The 19,291-nt window shown below is 36.2% G+C and overlaps 1 protein-coding gene across 1 annotated transcript in view; it reads right to left on the reverse strand.

Annotated features, from left to right (window-relative positions):
- Positions 1-19,291, reverse strand: part of CSMD3 (CUB and Sushi multiple domains 3) — a 693,764-nt gene that overhangs the window by 439,876 nt on the left and 234,597 nt on the right. The window contains exon 6 of the mRNA XM_026101199.2: positions 16,223-16,335. Coding sequence (XP_025956984.2) covers positions 16,223-16,335 — 113 coding nt within the window. The remainder of the gene's footprint in view (positions 1-16,222; positions 16,336-19,291) is intronic.

Raw genomic sequence — 19,291 nt, forward strand, 5'->3', positions numbered from 1 at the left:
CTCAGGGCTTTATCCACTCATGTCTTGAGAAAAACTCCAAGGATGGAGATTGCACAATCTCTCTAAAATTCATGAGGTTCTTCCAGCCTGTCTAGGTCCCTCTGAATGGCAGCCCTGCTCTCAAGTGTATTTACTGTTCCCTCCAATTGGGGTCATCTGCAAACTTGATGGCAGTGCACTCTGTCACTGCTTCGAGGTCACCGATAAACACGCTAAACAGAACTGGTTCCAGGACAGACCCCTGCAGCATTCCACTTGTTACTGGCCCCCAGGTAGAGCATGGCCCAGTAATCGTCTCCCTCTAAATGTGTATTTTTTTAATTTCAGCAATGGAAGAACAACAGATGAAAATTGCCAGATCATCCACAAACTGATTCACACAAAACTGCAGTGTACAGCTGGATACGTCCAAATAAATAGGATCCGAGGCTGCTGTTCAGCAGTTATTCTCATCCATTTACTGTCTTGCTGATTAATTCCTAAGAATCAGACTGAGCTCGCAATGTCAGAGCAAATAAGAGATATTCAGCATCTTGTTTATTCAGGATAAATTCAAGGTGCACAGCTACATTAGTCCTTGGGACACATATGATCCAAACACAGATCTCCCAAATAGAGCTACAGGTCCTTAATGCAGATGATCCTAAAGGTTACTCACTATAGAGAAGGGCTAATGAAGTCAGTCTAGGATTTTTCCTGTGTATCTTAATATCAAGAAGCAAGCTATTCTGCCTTTTTTACAATGGGTTCCTCTTAACTGAGAAAGAATTGTTGACAGTCTTAAATAAAAATAAAATTGCATATTTCACTGAAGGAAAAAAATGTGTTGGTAAAAAATTATATATGAGATTTTAGAAAAAAAGTAATCAGTACATTACATCTTCATTCTTTCTTCAGATATTCAAGGACCTTCACTCAAGACTTACTTAGCATCCTTAGTTTTAAAGCTTCCCATAGTTAACTAACTTTGTAGTGACCACTGCATCCCATTAAGAGGTTTTTTTTTTTTTTTTTTTTTTTTTTTTTTGCTAATAAAGTATCTTAACCACCTGTTCTCTTTGATGTTCACTGTCATTAAATATCTGCTGCTTGCTGGATCTTCCAATAAAGCTATAAACCTAATTAGAAGGGTGTATTCTGGATCTGTTAAATGAACTTTCAAGTTAGTGTAGATATAACAATTTATTTGACTGTTTTAACAGATTCTTTTTAAATGTCATTCCAGCCTTATTATTTTCATAAATCTCCTTTTTTTAATACTTTATACATTTCTAATATTTGTATTTGCTGTTAAATCCACATTACAGTTTTGTTTCTGTTGATTTATAAAACAGGAATACAAAAGGAATGAATCTGAAAGTAAAATACATATTTGAGAATCTAAAAACCATATAAATGACTGATGCAAAGCATTCTTCTGACAAAACTGATATTTAGTTCCCGACTGTTCAGGAATAAAATAAAACAGTGTATTTCAAGAAATACACCAATAAAATTTACGGTTCAAAACACGTTTCAAGACTTCAGCTCAAACAGGCAGTCATCATTGGATTTATCCAAATAGTAAATATCCCAAAAGCTGTCAAGATAGAAGTTTAATATATATATATAATTTGTGCTTCCTTTCATTTTCAGGTTGTCCGCAGTTTGTGTAAACGGATTCAGAATTTAATTTTTATTTCTTTTTGATACCAGAAGGTACTGCTTTGCATTTCTACATTTTCTTATGATGTTTTTATCTTTATTTCTTTTCCCTCTCTCTTCTTTCAATCTCTCTACTGTTATTTCTTTCTTTTCTGTCTCCCTATCTTGTGTATTACTTTTGAATGTTAAGCTACTGCTGCAGTAAGAAACAGACCAAAACAGACTGAAAATAACAATTAAGCATCAACTAGAAATTTTCAGAGATACAGGACATACAGATACTTGTCCTCCTTCAACACATATGCATGCGTATGTCTGTATGATTTTCAAATGTTTTTCTCAATGAACTTATTACCACCTAAAAATAGTTGAACTATATGTTGAAAATAGTTAATGTAGTCAATGTAGTCAATAATCAATGTAGCTTCATTTTCTTCCAATTCATACCATATGAAAATCTGAATTTTGGTCCAGACAAAATCAACCTTCTAGCTTTTGATGCTACATAAATGTCAAACAGCTTATCTCCCTTCCATTAAACTCAGATCATAAACAGAGAACTGGCACTGTTTTGTTCTACGTGTAACTATCCATATAATAGATTTTATTCTAGTGAAATATATTTGTTTAATAGCACAATAATATGAAAACAAGCAATATAGAGTACACGTGCATACTCTTCTTTTGGTTTGTTTTACTTCAGTGGAAAAATCGTTTTTGAAAACCCTATTATTTTTATTAAAAAAAAAACAGATTAACAGTTATAACACAAAGCAGTATTTGAAAATGAGAAAACAATGATTTGACATACTTCATGAAATATTTCTTTTGGAAGGGGTGATATAGTCATATGCTGCTTTCTCCTCAATGGAAGTGCATAGCAATACAAGGTAGATTTCTGGAATCCACAGTAATCACACAAAAGAACTTATAAATCCCTCCAGACTCTGCTTCAAGAATGTTATTAGAATCTATGCGATGAATGATAAAATGCTGGGGAAGGACCATATTCACATTTATTGGTCTTACTTATTTGTATTCATCTTACAAAAGAAACAAGTGCCTTTATTTATCAACTAAAATGCCTCACTAATAGTGCCTTGTATTACTATTTAATACCATCCTAATTTGCTTTGGGGAATCACGGGGCAACATAAAGATGAATTTATTTAGCCTTTTTTTAAGATAGTATAACAAGGAAGAGGCAAATCTTCAAAAATAACTATATAAGGTACAGACTATGTATATAGCAATGTACATAGCAACCCTATAGCAAAAAGTTATCTGTTTCATTGTATCCCACAAACTACTTGGGATGAGAGGGAAATGAATGCATTCTGTACACTCTGCAGTCCGAAATACAGCCCACAGTGCTGGCTTGGACCAGGCACCAAAACAGAACCTACTACTACACTCCTTCATGAAGGGTTTTTTAACGACTGGATCTTGGAGAGTTTTGGAAATCAACCTCTCCCAAGATTTTAAGCAGAAGAATCAAGAAACAATAGGAAAGAAATTATAATTTTAATTTATTGTAGATATGAGTGCTATAACTTGCTTTTATGAAAAAAAGAGTGAAAGCAAATTTTAAAATATTGTAGAATAATATATATACCTTTTTGAAAACTGCTACGGTGTGAACACATATCATGGAAATTTTATCAGAGGTTTCTGTGTTCTAACAAAGATTAAAGATTTTGATTTCTATCTCTGCTTTCACACGTCACCTTGGACATGCCACTTTATTCTAGAGCTCTCATTCTTATCAATAAAATGAAATTCAAACTTTCCTTTTGCTTCCAGAGGGATATTAATACTAGGTGCCTAATTATGCTTTAAATAAGTGAAATAACATGCATGTGTCAAATATGTAGTTCTAGATAGGAAAATATTTGCTAAAGCAAGAGCTATATATAAATACGATTTTGACACTCCTGCTTTCATTTTATTTAAATGAAGAAGTTCAGAAGCCTGGAGAAATAATGAATGAAAAAAAAGTAATAATGGTCTCTCATACATTCTCCATATCAAAAAAGCTTTGTATCATTGCTCTTTAGTATCCAGGCCAGGTATCTAATCTTTGCACTGAGCAGTCTAAATGACCACATTTTTTGTTCCAAATCCAGTGTCAGGGATGAAGGAACTATGCCATGTAAACTTACTACTAAGCAATTTAAGACCCGCAAAATTCATAAAATATTAATCTTCACTCCAGGAAAGATAACTTTAACAGCTAATGAAAAAGGCTTTTTGTTTGTTTTTTTCTTTATTTGTTTTCTACTAAATTAGTACTAGTTAAAAATACTGTAAAAGTAGTAAAAAGAAGTAGAAGTAAAAATACTTCTTAGAAGGGCTGCTCATTTGCTTCACAAATGGCAGAGACCAAATTGCAGAAAAGGTATCTTGCCAGTTTACATTAACATCAAACTAAATATCATCAGTGAGAATGACAGAATACAAATCTAATACTCAAGCCCAGAGTTTGCATGCTTTCCTCTGCCTGTGCCAAGCAAAATTAAAAGCAACGATATAGAAGTTTTGACCATTGTAAATGTAATATAGGCATTAGTAACAAGAGGCCACAGGATTTGTGCTGACCTGACAGTGCAGTGTACCAGGACTCGCCAGGGCTTGCCTTGGCCTGAGATTGTTTTGACTAGTTTTTATGACTCTGTAGCAGTCAAATGACTACTGCCTGAGCTGTCTGAGCTCGGGGAGCGTAAGGCTCTGAGACTATGGTAAGCATTAAAGGTCTGACAAAGCTGGGTAGTGCCTGCACAGCAAGCAGCAGGCACTTATGTTTACAGAGGCTGGGGGAGGCCATTGCACGACTTTCAGCTTTTGTTAAGACCCAGTGAGAAGAAAGCCGGCTGTGTTAAGAAAACCTATAAAAAGAAACGCAACGGACTCCAGGACTGAGGAGGAAGGACCCCGCACCGCAAACGTCTCCCTCATCACTCAGCAGCCCGCAGGATGCTCAGCTCCTTGTAAGCGCCCTCCTCAGAGGGACACTGCAAAGGTGAGCGTGAGACCAGAGAAAAGGGGCAGATTTAGGATGGTTGCTCTTAAACAGCAATTTTGAGTGTATTACTATTGAGGTTTCCCTGTAGTAGAAATTTGGAGGATTAGACTGCTAAAACATCATTCAGATTAATAATAAATTGTTAGCTCCGTACACATTGTGTTCCCTTTTGCCCGTGGTAACTTTCTGTGTATAATGATGTTATATGATGTAAGAAGTGCACTACTTTCCAACTAACTGAAAATCTGAAGTTCTACATATCAAAAGTAAATTACGTTTCCATGTACCTGCCAGCCCCTGCTGTCCCTGTCCCCCCGCGCTTCCCGCCCCCCCACCCCGCCCCGGCCCCAGCCGCCCCCAGGCCCTGCTCCCTCGGGCCGGGGGACGGGCCCATCCCCACCGGCAGCCCCCAGTGCAACCCACGCCTGGCCCCGGGAGCAGTCGGCCCCCGCAGCGCCCTGGCAGCGATTGGCTCCTGGTGTGAAAAATGCAGTGTTTACGAACAAAGCAAAACACTGCATTTAACAGGAGGTAAACAATTCTCTTACTCCTCACTCAGAAGAAGTAAATGGAGTTCATCTTGAAACAGAATAAATGTAACTTATAAAGCAATACAACGTTGAACTATTTATAAACCAGATTCTACCATATCATATTTTTCTTGCCATTTAAATTGTCAGGGACGACTAAAAAACTAACAATTTCTTTAGAATACACCTTAAGAAAGGTCAAGTCCTAAGTGAGATGAAAACAATCCTCTAGAAAGGAAGAAGGTTCCTTCAGTACAGAAACTGATTCAAAACCCACTTATACTTTAAAGAGAAAGCTATTTCCGAAGAACACTAAGTGCTGTCAGCATCAAGTAGGCAGTAAGTGAGCTTTTGAGCTGTGAAGGGGACATCCAGTGCAAAACAGAAGAGCTCTGCCTCAGAAGAGGCTTCTGCCTGAGATACCTCCAGTGATCCAATAGCCAATGAATTCCAGCTAGTTTAAGCTAAATGCTTATGAGTTAAAATTAACTCATTAATTGCATTCTTAAGACAGTTACACATAAAGTGTCTTAAAGAGCATTTCAGGCAATTTTGCACCACATTACAATCCTAGGAATGAAAGGGTTAGCTTTAAATAGCTAAAGTGGGTACTATTATCCAGGCTAGCTAGTTCATTTAGTTCAAGTATCTTTCCTCGGGAATGTATTAGGTTGTACAGGCACATGCTCACAAAGAGGTGGATTCTGTAGTAGAAAGATATATTGGTGTGTCCAAAGATACAGAAATTCAATTTTCCTAAGTGGCACATAGTTTTGGATACTTCTTCAAACTTGTAGCTGATAGAACTTCAACAGGTCCAATTTTGAGAACACTGGTTGCACAGCACATCTGACAGCTTATCTTTTTTTTTTTTCCATTCAAAGATGGAAATGCAGCATTTTTTGAAGAATTTGACAGTTTCCTATAGTCAAGCACCAAGCATGATTTTCTGGCTTCCTGTCTTGTGGGAGCCTGCTTTTAACAACTTTTTTCTCTCTACAGAGAAGAGCTAAGTAGACTAGAAGGCACATTCACAGCATTGGAGAATGGAGACTACCAAAGAGGTAGTGGTAAGGAGAAGCAGAATTCAGGTTTCAGACAACAAATTGAAAAAAAAGACAGAAATGAGGATCAATATTAGGCTATGTTACTTGGATAAAAATTAAATACCAACCCAGAGAATCAGGAGACTAAACTGTGGAAGTTAGCGGCAACTCTCTACCTCCGGCATCGATGTTAATATGGGATATTGTCACATATTGTAGGATGGTTTCCATGTAGCAAGTGGACATCTGTTAGACATCTGCACAAGTTTTATACCTTCTCCTGTACAAATTAACTCACACAGTGTTATACTGCAAATCTTTCTCTTGTCAGAAATGCAACTATGAAAGACATCAGAAACCTTCCGAATGGTTCTTGAAAAATATCGAAATGCTCATTCTTTAAAATGAGGTTCTGTTTGATGCTCATGGGCTGCTATGTTCGCTGTCTCCCTCATTACGTTCTGGTTACTTCTATTTAGAATTTGGCTCCCTTTTGCATGGTCAACAGTTTTGCCATCATTGCTAGTTATTTTACTAAAAACAAACACCACTGTAATCATCTTTACATAGGTAACAGCTTCTGACAGATTCCGCACAGTTCCCAAAGTAATTCTTTCATGTGCAGGAAATAGTTACAGAGTATTAGTGAGCGAGAATTTTCAGCAAATATTAATTGAATTCCTTCTCTGGGGAAATAAACACACCACATTAATTGTAACACAACTTCAGCACTAAGTGAAACATCTGCCTCTGTACAAAGACCTCACTGTGCCCATGGGATACTTAAATGTCAATTAGAGCTTCAAAACAGACATTGTGTTAGACTCTCCGAGAGGTAAAAGGGTGAATTCCTTCCAGATTGGTTAATATTAACCAGGTTGGCGAATTATATTGGTTAATAAATTGCTGTTGGGGTCACTGGGAAGCTGAATGATTCTTAGCTCAAGTTTGCTGTCAGTATCAAAACTGTGTGTTCAAAAGGCTTCAAAACCAACTAAAAGTCAACTTAATTCTTAGCATAAATGTCTGGCTCTCTTTCTGAGCTTTAATTCTAAAAAAAAAAAAAAAAAAACTTCAAGAAAATTTACACATAGGTGAAGGGGGTGAGGAAGTACTGAAAATGCTATTTTTGTCATATAATATGTAAAATAATAATAAAAAAGAATAGCTTAGCTTTGCTGTTTTCTTTGAATTTAAGAATATACACACGGGAGACTGGGTCAGACCAAAGCTCTATCTAAACCTACTATCCTATTTCAAAGTTTCATCAAAAGTGTGTATCTAAGCAAAAACATAAGGGCTAAGCTACTGATATAGATTACAAATAAATTAACCCATATTTCTATGTATAAAAACATCCATTGATTAAAACCAAGGAGGGGCAAGTGCAGCAGGAAACTGAAAAGTTAGTTTAGAATATTCTTACACTCCTTATGTGGAATAGAATTCATTAAAAGCTTGACTTTTAATAAAATAGACTTAAGAGTGCAAAGCCTTACTTAGTAAGGCGTTTGGGGGATACTTTGCACAGGGTGGTTTTACTTCTGGAATTAGATAATCTTAGAATTAGTTCTGAAGAGTAAATGTCACCACTCATTTAATACTAAGAAATCAGTTGTGATATAACATATTACATGGATAACATTCATCTTTATATTGCAAAACAGAATTTTGGATCTACTTTTTCTATTGGTAAAAGAACAACTTTGTAATCTCTAGGCTTGAGACCACTCAGCTTGTTACTCAGTGTTCATCCGTTTGATGCAATCAGAGTTCTCACAAATTATAAAGAAGGAAGAAACATTTAGAAGATCAAAGCAACTATATTTACCTACTTGATGCCTTAACACAAGTTATCCAGTTTGTATGATTAATTCTAAAACTAAGCAACTACCCTACCTTCATCCTCAAGGTTTGGAAGAACAAGACTTCCATCAAAAATGCAACCACACTTAAACAACTAAACAAGCAACTCTGACTTTTGGCCAAAGAGAACAGATACAGAGACACAGAGAAGAGAGAAATCTGCATGATGGGGCGGGGGGGGGGGGGGGGGAGGAAGGGAGCTGATTAGAAAGTACATGGCTCACAAGGGCGAGTGTGAGGCAAAACACAAAAAAATCCCTTATTTAATAATTTTATTATCCAGTTCTATCCCTCTGCTTTTTTTTCCCCCTAATCAAAACCACCTCTCTCATTGTATGAGTGTCCCCTAACAGTAAAAAAAACATCCCCAAAATGACCTCTTAGAATTAAAAAGGTAGAGAATGTTAGGCAGAAAGAAATAAAAGTACTAGAAATGGGGGTAAATCATCCAACAGAAATAATCCTGTCCAATATATCTGATGCTACTGATAGCAACATTTAACATTCTAACATTTAAATTCTGTTTTCCAAAGTTAGGCTACTTAACGTTTGCTTCCTTCAACTGTCCAGTAAATTTCATAATGTGCAAAACTACTCCAAAGCTACGTAGAGCGGCTTATCACTTTTGACATTGGTGAAACAATTTTCTCCATTGAAAGGATATGTTACGTAATGAAAAAGCCTAAACATATTATGGGAGCATTTGCATTTCAACATTTTCAAAGGGAAAACTTTATCTCAGTATCACTAAATATTCTGGTCTTTTATCCCAGGTGTTTCCACCGGTTGCTTGTTACCATCTTGACATGAACAATCCTCGGTCCTCCTACAGTGTATTACGTTATTTGGAGGTCACGAAGCACACAGATACACAGTTTAATGTATTAATGTTTTGACCTCATCAAAAGAAAGAATTTTGAAGGTTGTAGTTTCTATTATTTTATTCTTGCCTGTTTTTTCATCGTGGCTTCTTCATTCAGGACTTTTGTCTCAATTTAAGTGGAAAAAGAATTCCTACTAAACATTCCTACTCAAAAGATTCCTACTAAAATAGCATTACAATTATTTTTCAGTTAGTTAGTATCCTGTGGCTAAAATATTAAACAGGATTACACATCAAAATATATTCACTTAAAAAGCTGATTCTCCATTAAGCAAAATCATTATTTAATTTTAAATGCAAGATATTTTGATGCATACTCCTTTTTAATGTATCAGATATATGCAGATTACTACACATAACTCACTACACTATTTCACAAACTATACTTAATAATTGTTTCACCAAATAAAGGACTAATGGTAGTTAGTTAATTCATGGACTGGAATCCTGTCCTCTGTTAACAAAAAACAAATAGATAAAGTACTTAAGAAGAAAACAGCTTTCTAATAGGATTTTTAGGAATGCTTCTTTACTGCATAAATTCTAATAAAACTGAAACATTTTAACAATTTGGCCTGCTATGTTTCAACTTTTCAAAATTCGAATACTGCATTTTATCCCACTTTTTCTAATCTTTTGTATTTGAAATGTTTTCATTTCTGTTTTTAAATTCTTGAATGTCAAACAAGCTAACCTAAATAAGGAAAATACTTTCTTTGCAACTACTAGCTAAACAGAAATCAAGAAAAATTCAATACATTTTTTTTTCCTCTACAAGAGTTTGGAATTACTTTAAAATCAGTAGTATGTAATATATCATCATTGGTTGTTTTGTAAATAGTGAAAACAAATGTGTGGAATATTTAATTAAATAGAAACATATTAAAATGTTTGACTGCACCTAAAACATTAGAGGCTTTTCTTTATGTTAAGTATGAAATGAAGATGAAGCACCTATTAAATGATAAAAAAGAGAACTCTTTACTGTGTCAATTAACATATATTCTAGAAATAAATTACAGTCCACCAATTTAAACATTAGCACAGACTATCATGCTTTCAAATTTAACTTTAATTATGTTGATTTTTTAAAGAGCAACATACTTGGAGCAAAAAAACTGAATTAAAAATTTAGAAATTGATCTTTCTGCATCTGTATATGCTTAACTATCAAAAGGATATAACCTTCAACCAATTAACCTTCAGAAGTGGTATTATTAAAACCTATAATTAGGAGAATTAAAAATATAGGTATTTCAAAATGAGGAGGTCAACAAAACATGACAATTTTTCTCATTTCTGTTTTGACTACATCGAAATCAATGTCGTTCTGTGCACTTTCATTCTGTGGATGTAGAAATGTGAATAAAAGACTTATCAAGAGAGCAAAGGTGGAAAATACTCTGTTCAGAAAGTATAGCTCAGTGTAAGATGAAGCAGAGCTAACAGGCCCATGAGTATGAAAATCTGCTAAATGCATTTACTTGTGTGACAATGTATGTAATTTAAGCACAAGTTATTGTGATGCCTGGAGGCAAAAAGTGACCTGCTACAAAGCTCTGGTAATTTCCTTTTGTGCCATGAGGACCATGTTCTTTCTTCCTTCATCCTTTGCAAAAACAGCTAGCTGTTTGGACTGTGTTTTGACAACAGGAATCACTTCAGGGTCTGAACAGAGTAACAAATGTACAGTTCTGAGAACTAAAACTTTGTCATAAATCTCCCTCCAAAATTACGGAGGCAATCAGCCCCTTCTCCACACTGCCGAAGCAGAGGCAGGCACAGCCCTTCCTAGCAAGCTTTGACAGCTGTGACACAGTGATGCAGCACCTTAATTTCTCTCAGGGCATCTCAAGATCCCCCTGAGTGTGCTGGTGTTAAAAAGTCATTCCAGTGAGTGAGTAATCACTTTAGTTGAGATTCAATCTGAGATTAAGACACCTATGTGTCTATAGTTGTACCAAGTGTCTAAACTCCCATTATAATCAATGGCAATCTAGTCAGCGTGGTCAGGATAATGCAGCTTTTTGACTCATCCTAGAGCACACACCTCGGCCAGGACACAAGCTGCCTAACTGCTGTTAATTGTCATCTTTGGTCCTTTTGCCTGTCTTCTGGTTGCTGCTCCAGAAGAGCATGGCCTCCTGCACATTCCCTCTAATTGGCCAGAGGCCCGCAGACACCCCCTTTACTGCCGAGCGCCTCCCCCAGCCCTGCCTGGGGGCCAGCTGGAGCACTCCTTAGCCTGCAGCGACAGTGTTAGCTAGGTACGGCAAGGATTTGGTTGCCCACAGATATTTTCATTTAGTGCAGTTCTGAATCTTTGTAACACCTTGCTTTGTCTCCAACTGGCAGAAGAGCGTGTGCATACCTGCCAGGAGTATCTCGGATACCCTGGGTACCCTAGGTCATCTGGCAGCGCACATACATGCATGGGCAGCTGAACCAAGCCCCACGGCTCCGCTGACCGCAATGGATGTTTAGACACCTCACAAACCTGTAACACAGAGACATCTACATTTTGGTGACTTCACCTGCAGCCTAAGACTTTGTCGCCACTGCTGAGTCTTCCAGCACAAGTACCATATATTGTGAGTTGAAAAAGTAATATTAGAGATTTTGAGATAAGTAATTAATGACAAATTCTGTTTAAATTCTTAGATGTTCTTAAACAAGTGACAGAGACAACTTTCCCCTTCTGGTTACTCCAGCCATGATGCTCCGAGGCAGTCTACTACTACTTATTTTTGAGTAAGAAGTTCTTCGCCTGACTGCCAAACGCTTCAAACTCTCTCTCAAACAATAAATAAATAAATAAATAGTCTGACTCACATAAATCATTTCTGAATGAAGGTATATTTTTATTCATATACAAAATGACAGAAAGAAAAAAGAAAAGAATAATGAAGAATCAAACAACAAATAAAGTGAAAGAGAAAATGATTCGATCTGAGTTTTCTCATACTGCATCACATATCAAAAGTGCTGGCTTTCACCTCACTTCAGCTCCACATAGCTGACTGCCAAGTATTAAGCAGAGTAACCATTTGCATGTTTTCCACACATGAGAATGACAACTAAATTTTATCCTGTCTGGAAAGCTTGTGGATATATTTCATCCTTTCATCTGTATTTTCCTGTAAGCAAAGATTCTTAATGGAAGGCGGATGAGATTGTACACTCAGTTGACACATTTGGTACTATTTTATTCATAGCTTAAGCACTATTTTCTACATGGCTTAAACAGTTTAACAACTGGATTACAATATGCAGGGTAAAGGAAAGGGGGAAGGAAGCAAATGTAGATGAGAAATGGATTTCACAAGTTAAACAGATAGCAAGTATAGGGCTGCTAGTGAAACCTTCTAGAGCCTTTAAAGTGGATGCTGGATCTCAAAAGATGCCCAAGATTCTTAAAATAATGTTTAGCTATCAGAAAACAGGAAATTCTTATCCAAAAGCCCCTTCAGAGTCCAAGTACACTTGACATAACTAAAGAATACAGAGGTCTGGGTACCCCAGTACTCTGCCTTTAAGACTGGAAGTTGTGACGCTGACTTACTGCCTTCTGTCCCCTTAGGTAATGCTACAGATTGAGACATCAGTGGTAAGGTGTGAAGAGTAGCCAACAAAATGCAACAAGGACAAGGAAGTTTTACAGCAATAGCGAATGTATGGAGTAAAAAAGCACAACTGATTTCAGAACAAGCACAACTGGCAAGAGTCACTGTAGCAGCAGCTTCAGGAAGATCACAGACACTTTGGCCGTACTACAATCAGCAATTTCTTAATTCAAAAGGAATCAGGACAGAAAGCAATAAAGACACAAAACATCAAGACAAAGCACTCTTGGTGAATAAAAATAAGTGCTAAAACACAGGTGATCAGAGCAGCAAGAATAAGCATTTCTTCATTGTAACAGCACAAACTGGGTAGGGTGGAGGGAGGGAAATTATTTTGATTCTCTTCTAATTGAGTATATCGCTTTGATTAATCATTTACCACCAACTTTTAAATATTGTACAATTCAATATCTTTTATAAATCAAAATGCCTAATAAAAGAAATTAATGCACATAACCTGCATGACACTGTGCTTATGTGAAGCTGACAGTTTCCCGTAATTCCATGAACCTCAGTGAATTTCATCTGTTTTGTAAAAGCCAATTCAAATGCTTTCACAGGTGTTTGCAAGACTGAGGCCTTGAAGAGTAAATTAGGCAAAGTATGATGAGTAAAAAACTTAAAAGGTTGTTCAGGAAAGATTATGTAATTTCCCTATTTTTTTGTGTATGCAACTTGATTTAAAGTTTTTGCATTGCATCAGTATTATTCCTCTTTTCGTATGAGTAACTTGGCCACACTAGCATGAGATAGTACACTGGAGCTAAGCCGTGTGAGGTTACCTTGAGGCAAAAGATCTTCAAGAAACAATTTTCATATATTTAAGAGAGCAGAAGGAAATAAGATCAGTCTATTTCATATCCTGCCTAGCAGTGGATACACAGCTTCACTTATTCTTTTGGTTTAAATAAAACAGCTGACAAAGTTTTGCAGATAGGACCGTGTTAAAAAGCGTGGTTGTGCAAACGAACACAGCAAGCCAAGGCAGCAAGTAGGCAAGAGCAGCGCTGGAGTGCCAGGCACTGCGTGGAATAGGCCAGTTGTGCAGTGTCTCGAAGCTCAGAGTCTGGAATCTGGTGCCTCAGAAAGGGGCAACAATGGAGGGGAGAAAGTTAAAGTAGGTGAAGCGATGAGAAATTACTGTTTAGTTACTATGGTACAACGTAGGAAAGATCGAGTGAGCATCAAGGCAGGAAGACAGGAAGATGTTACAGTAATATACAGGTTAATTAAGCAGGGGAAAGAGTGGGGTTTTACAATGCAGTTATTACAACATTATAAAGAGAATGCAGTGATGACACAGGATATTGAAAGGATTAACAGATACTCTCAAAAGTGATGTGGAAATAAACTCCTGAAAAGAAAAATTGCTGTATCTATCTGTATTCTGTGGCTCTCCAGAATATTTGTTTTCATCTGTATATAATTATCTGCTTTTCTGACAACTCATGTCAGCACACAAATGAAATTAAAATTCTATTATGCTTCAAATAAACTGAAAATGGGATTTACAAAGAGATTTAAAGTTGTTACTGACTAAAAAAATATGGGTTTCACTTCTTAAAAAATGAAATATTTTCTGTATTATCTATTTTTATTTGTTTTCTAAACCTATGAGGTTTTTAATATAAAGTTTATTTCATCACACTCTCTCCTTTAGTCTACCACTGACCCAAAAATCACTTCTCCCTCTTACCTGACATTATATTTTTCCAGTTTCTAATATCAAGGTTAATTTGTAACAATCATATCTGCTTGAATATGCACATGTTGAAATTATTTACTGTCTTTATATATCAATTTTCTCAAACAGTTGTAAAAGATTTTCCTCATTTTAAGTATGGCAGACTACTGCAGCATTTCAAAACTTAGTATAAAGTATACTCTAATACACTTTTGATGGTATACCATTAAAAAGTAAATGAGCAAAACAAAATAATAAAATGAACTTCAGAACTTGTGAAGAAAATGCATAATGTAATTGCTATAAAGTATAAAGTCAGGTGCAGGATTTAGTTGGTAAAGAGAAACAGGAGATAACACTATATGTCACTATACGTCTCCCACACGTACCAACTAACATGTCTAATATGCGACTTGCAGAAAACACAATTTGAAACTAAACGCAAGTCTGCTCTCTTTCATTACCTAGTGCCTGACACTTCCAGCAAGAATGTGTGTGTGTTTGTCATCTGAGCTGTAGTTTGTTTTCCTTTTCTGTAGTTCAAAAATGAACTTCTCAACAACTCATATTACTTCATATAAACCAGCAAAATAATTAGCTGTTGGTTCCTCAGTCACTGGGTAGGATGATCTAACAGACAAGTTCCTACATCATATCTTTTAACAGTTTCATAAGCTAGCCAATTTTCAGTAAAGAATTCAGTTTGTGATATGGTTTATATCCTTTGGTATGAAGGATGCTACACAAAAATGAGTCATTGCCATTTGTAAAACAGTCACAGAAGCCCTGCAGCTACAGTGGAATGGCTCCTTCTACCCAAATTCACCCAGAAAACACATTCCAGGACATCCATGACCTCAAGAAGTCTGATAAATGGATATACTTGCTGAAATAGTGATCAAATTCTGCTCTGTTCTTGTACGGAATATCTCATCTGAGGTAATTACACAGAGTTGTAAAAAGTTTACTGTTGTAAAAAATCACAGTTACATAATAAAAATTAGCCCTAATCTTTTGCCAGTTGTAACTTTTAACACATTAATTTAACATATTGAGGGCCAGATCCTGCAAACATTTATGTACAGTAGCCCTATACTTTGTTCCTTGTAGAGAAATGTAAAAGAAATACTTAAACTAAATCGCATTGTTATTTACACTGTGAAAAAATTATTTCGGCAGAAAAGTGGAAAATTGTAACCACAGAAAGGGTTACTCTTCCCTGAAGACCCACTGATAGATATTGAAAAGTATTATTTACAGTAATGCTTGTGAAAAAGCAGACAGTATTACCAAACACTAATGAAGCTCAATTTTCATTAGCACTTCATCATTTTAATGATCTTGTTACAAACGGTGAGATTCCCAAGTTAATGCCTCAGATGCTTTCACTCTTATGCAAAATTATGCTTGTTCATAAAAACAGTGGATAAGAATCTTAACAAGGTTAATTAAACCCTTAATAAGCCAATGCATTCAGTAATAGGTAGCAAGAGATAATAGTGATAAAACTACCCTAGTAAATAGAAACTTACTCACTGTTTTACAAACCTGACTTATACAACCATAGAGGCAAATAAATATTTTAATTATAAAAACATTATTTCTGTTACACATTATCTTTCAGAATATTAGGACCCTTTAAAAAGCTAAGCAGTTGCACAGTGTACACTTGAAGTAGGTATCTGCTGTAATTTAATTCAACTATATTTACATACACTATATAACATACTACCTATACTCTAATATACTGTACTTTCACATAACTGTTCCCACAGCTGAATATATCATTTGTGAAAGTATGAACTACCTCTTTCTAAGGACTTTTTCCTTGGTGCAAAATGGCCCTTCCTATTCCTCTACAACTTAAATCTTTTTGTTTTTCTTAGCAAAAATAGCACAACAAAAAATTATTCTTTAAATGTACCTTGGTAGTGAGCACTAAATCCACGGTATCGGTGATTACTGTCTGTTACAAAGTGTAGTCTGAGCCAGTTTTTGTTGCTGATAACTGGAGGAGGTATATTCATTCCAGAGAGCCTGAATTAAGACAAACATATAAAAATTATTAATAAAAGACCAGTGCTGAAGATCAGTAGATTATCAGAAAGATTTGATAAAGGTCCTGTATGGATTTTTTTTTAACACACATTCATTGACATGCTCTATGCATAATTCATAAAGACAGTGAATGGGACTTTTTATGCATCCCTGAATAGTATACTATGACAAGTGTGAACACACAGTCTTGTCCACCCTGCATGCCCAAGTGGCGAGATACGAATCAGTGCCGGTCTAGAAACCACACAGCCACATTGTTTGTCAGGCATGGCACTATCATGGTGCAGCTACATGACATTCAGGCTAACAAGACTTTGTGTCTATCCAGCTCAGAGCACAGGTTAGGCAGAGCACTGCTCTGTCCCTCAGTGAAAGGATCATACCCTGTGAATCTTATGTTCACAATGTGGAACAGGGGAGCTTAAGTTATGCAGAACACCTAAAGCAATAAAACAGCCACCTATTTTTCAAGAGTAACTATTTTTCTAAACCCAAGGGACAACAGAAGAAAGACATCTTCCGCCACTTAACTAATGAATATTTTTTATTAAAGGTATACGAAGAGTATTGATTTTTTTTTATGTCAAGACATTGCTCCAATTATAGTAGTCTTTTTTCTTGACTTGCTCATTATAAGATTGAGGTTTTTTTTTTATTAGATGAGATGCTATAGTTAGAAAAAAAGTGAATAACATTTTGATAAACAGTGCTTCTATCAAGTCAATTATCTAAGAAAATGTTTCTCAATAACAACAGAAGGAGCAAACACATCTTCAGGATGTCAGCATACCTATCTAGGTCCTTCCCTTTATTTGTAAACAGAGTTCTTCCTGCAGTTAGAATAAAATGCTAGCCAACAAGTATACCATTTTATATTCAGATATTATGGATTCCTCTTCTATTTTGAAAAATAAAAAACCTATAATGAAACACATCATAAAACTATTCTGACATCCCACAAGTGAGACAATGAATTGATTCTGTTTTAGTAATTTCTTTTGTTTTACAAAAGACTTTTCCCCTAACCTTAGAAGTGGTTTTGCAAAGTACAATAATTAATATCATTATCTCCATTTTATAAACAGAGAAATTTATGAACAGAAAAGGAAAGCAACATGCCCCAAATCATCTAGCAGGCCAGCAAGTAAAAGAAAACTGGAAGAGAAAAGACAAATAAATGTTAAAACACAAATAAATGGCTAACAAGCTTATGTGCGTTTTATTGTTTTGAGAGGAAGACTTCTGAAACAGTAACAAGGTAGAGGTAGTGTTCTTTACATCTTTTCCAAACCAAGTCATCAGAAAATGGAGCAAGTTTAAGATCGCCTCCCATATTTCTGAAATTGTTTTAGTGACCTCTTTCCCTCAGTAACCAATATAAATGAAAAAATGTTTGACTACTACCGCAGGCTACTAAAACTCCTCCAAAATTTTACTTTGTAATGCTTTCCTGCATATGGAATCCCACTAGCTGATCTTATTTATTCCAGCTGTGGAACACACACAATCTAAATTTCCCCAGCTTAAGAAATTTCCCCCAAATCCCAGATCCAGTTTAGTGCTATGAGATTGCAGAAGGATATGTACCAGACTCATTGTGGCAACATCTGACAGTCTTTAATATATTTACCCAGAGAGTGGATATGGAAGCACTTGTTCGTCTTTTGTGGTACTCCCCTCCTCCAGACCCCACCAAATTTCCAGTCATTTCTGCCGCAACTGTAAATACCCCACTCCAAGGAATTGCAATTTCCAAACCTGCTGGAAGGCAAGATCAAGATATTCTGTGCAAGCCCTCCAGTGGGCTCAAGCCAATAAGGCTGATCCTAGCACAAACTCCACAAAACATAATCAGAAACACCAGTTAAGGTGTCTCCTGGGTTTTTTTTAGATTGCCAGTTAAGAACTTACAGCACTCATCCAGGAAACTGAACAGGCCAGTTTAATCCTCATTTCACACAAAGGGATGGGAACCCACAAATGTGACCTAACTTCATCATCCTCCACACAAGATGGCACGTGTACAGATAGGCAGTTTCTATACACATATATGTGTATTCACGTATGTGCAATTTCTAGCACTCATATTGCTACTGTACCATGCTGCAGGAAGGACTGAAGAATTCATCGAGCCAGAAGGAAGATGAAAAAGTATTGTAATATCAAATAATACTAATACCAAATTAGGATTTGTGAGATAAAATTTTGTCAATCAGTAAGTTCTACAGAAATATTTTCATTCTGGTGAAACCTTTAATTAAAGGCATAGAAGCTGCCTGCCAACCCCCTAGGTGTTACGCCAGCTGGTTAGCCTGGTGCTACTTGGCTCCATCCTGCCAGCCTAGCAACTGGACGTCTAACTGCCTGGTTATCCAGCTGTTGGGCTCAGTGGGCCTGTTTCTTCCAACCCCCTGGAAATTTTAGGGAGTTATAAGCAATACTGATATCCAGAATTTCATGAAAAAAAAAAAGAAAGAAAAGAAAAAAGAAACCCAAAACACATCAAATATCTTTTCTGGTTATCTTTACTGCCTGTTCCGTTACTGTTGTTGCTAGCTATTAGATTGTATTTGCACGTTGCTCTGTACTGCAGAAGTTGCTAGAACTGCACTGTGCCACGTATTCATGGCAGGCACCTTCTGATTAGAAAACATTAAATCTTTCCACATTTTCATTGTGAATTTGGCCATGAAACATACCTCCTAACAGCCATAAAGTGACTTAAGTTGTTATGAATATCTTATTACAAAGGTAAGAAGCATACTTCAGATTGATGCTTCGTTTTTTGGAAAGCACAGGTTTAATTAGTTGCACTTTTCTGTAGAGTTATTTCTCTGTATAATACTATTACCTAATGATGCAAGACAAAATAACACTTTTATTTAAATTCTCACCTCTGTAACTAACTGTTAAGTAATACAGAAGTAAAACTGTT

This window comes from Dromaius novaehollandiae, chromosome 2 (assembly GCF_036370855.1).
Source record: "Dromaius novaehollandiae isolate bDroNov1 chromosome 2, bDroNov1.hap1, whole genome shotgun sequence".
Taxonomy (NCBI): domain Eukaryota; kingdom Metazoa; phylum Chordata; class Aves; order Casuariiformes; family Dromaiidae; genus Dromaius; species Dromaius novaehollandiae.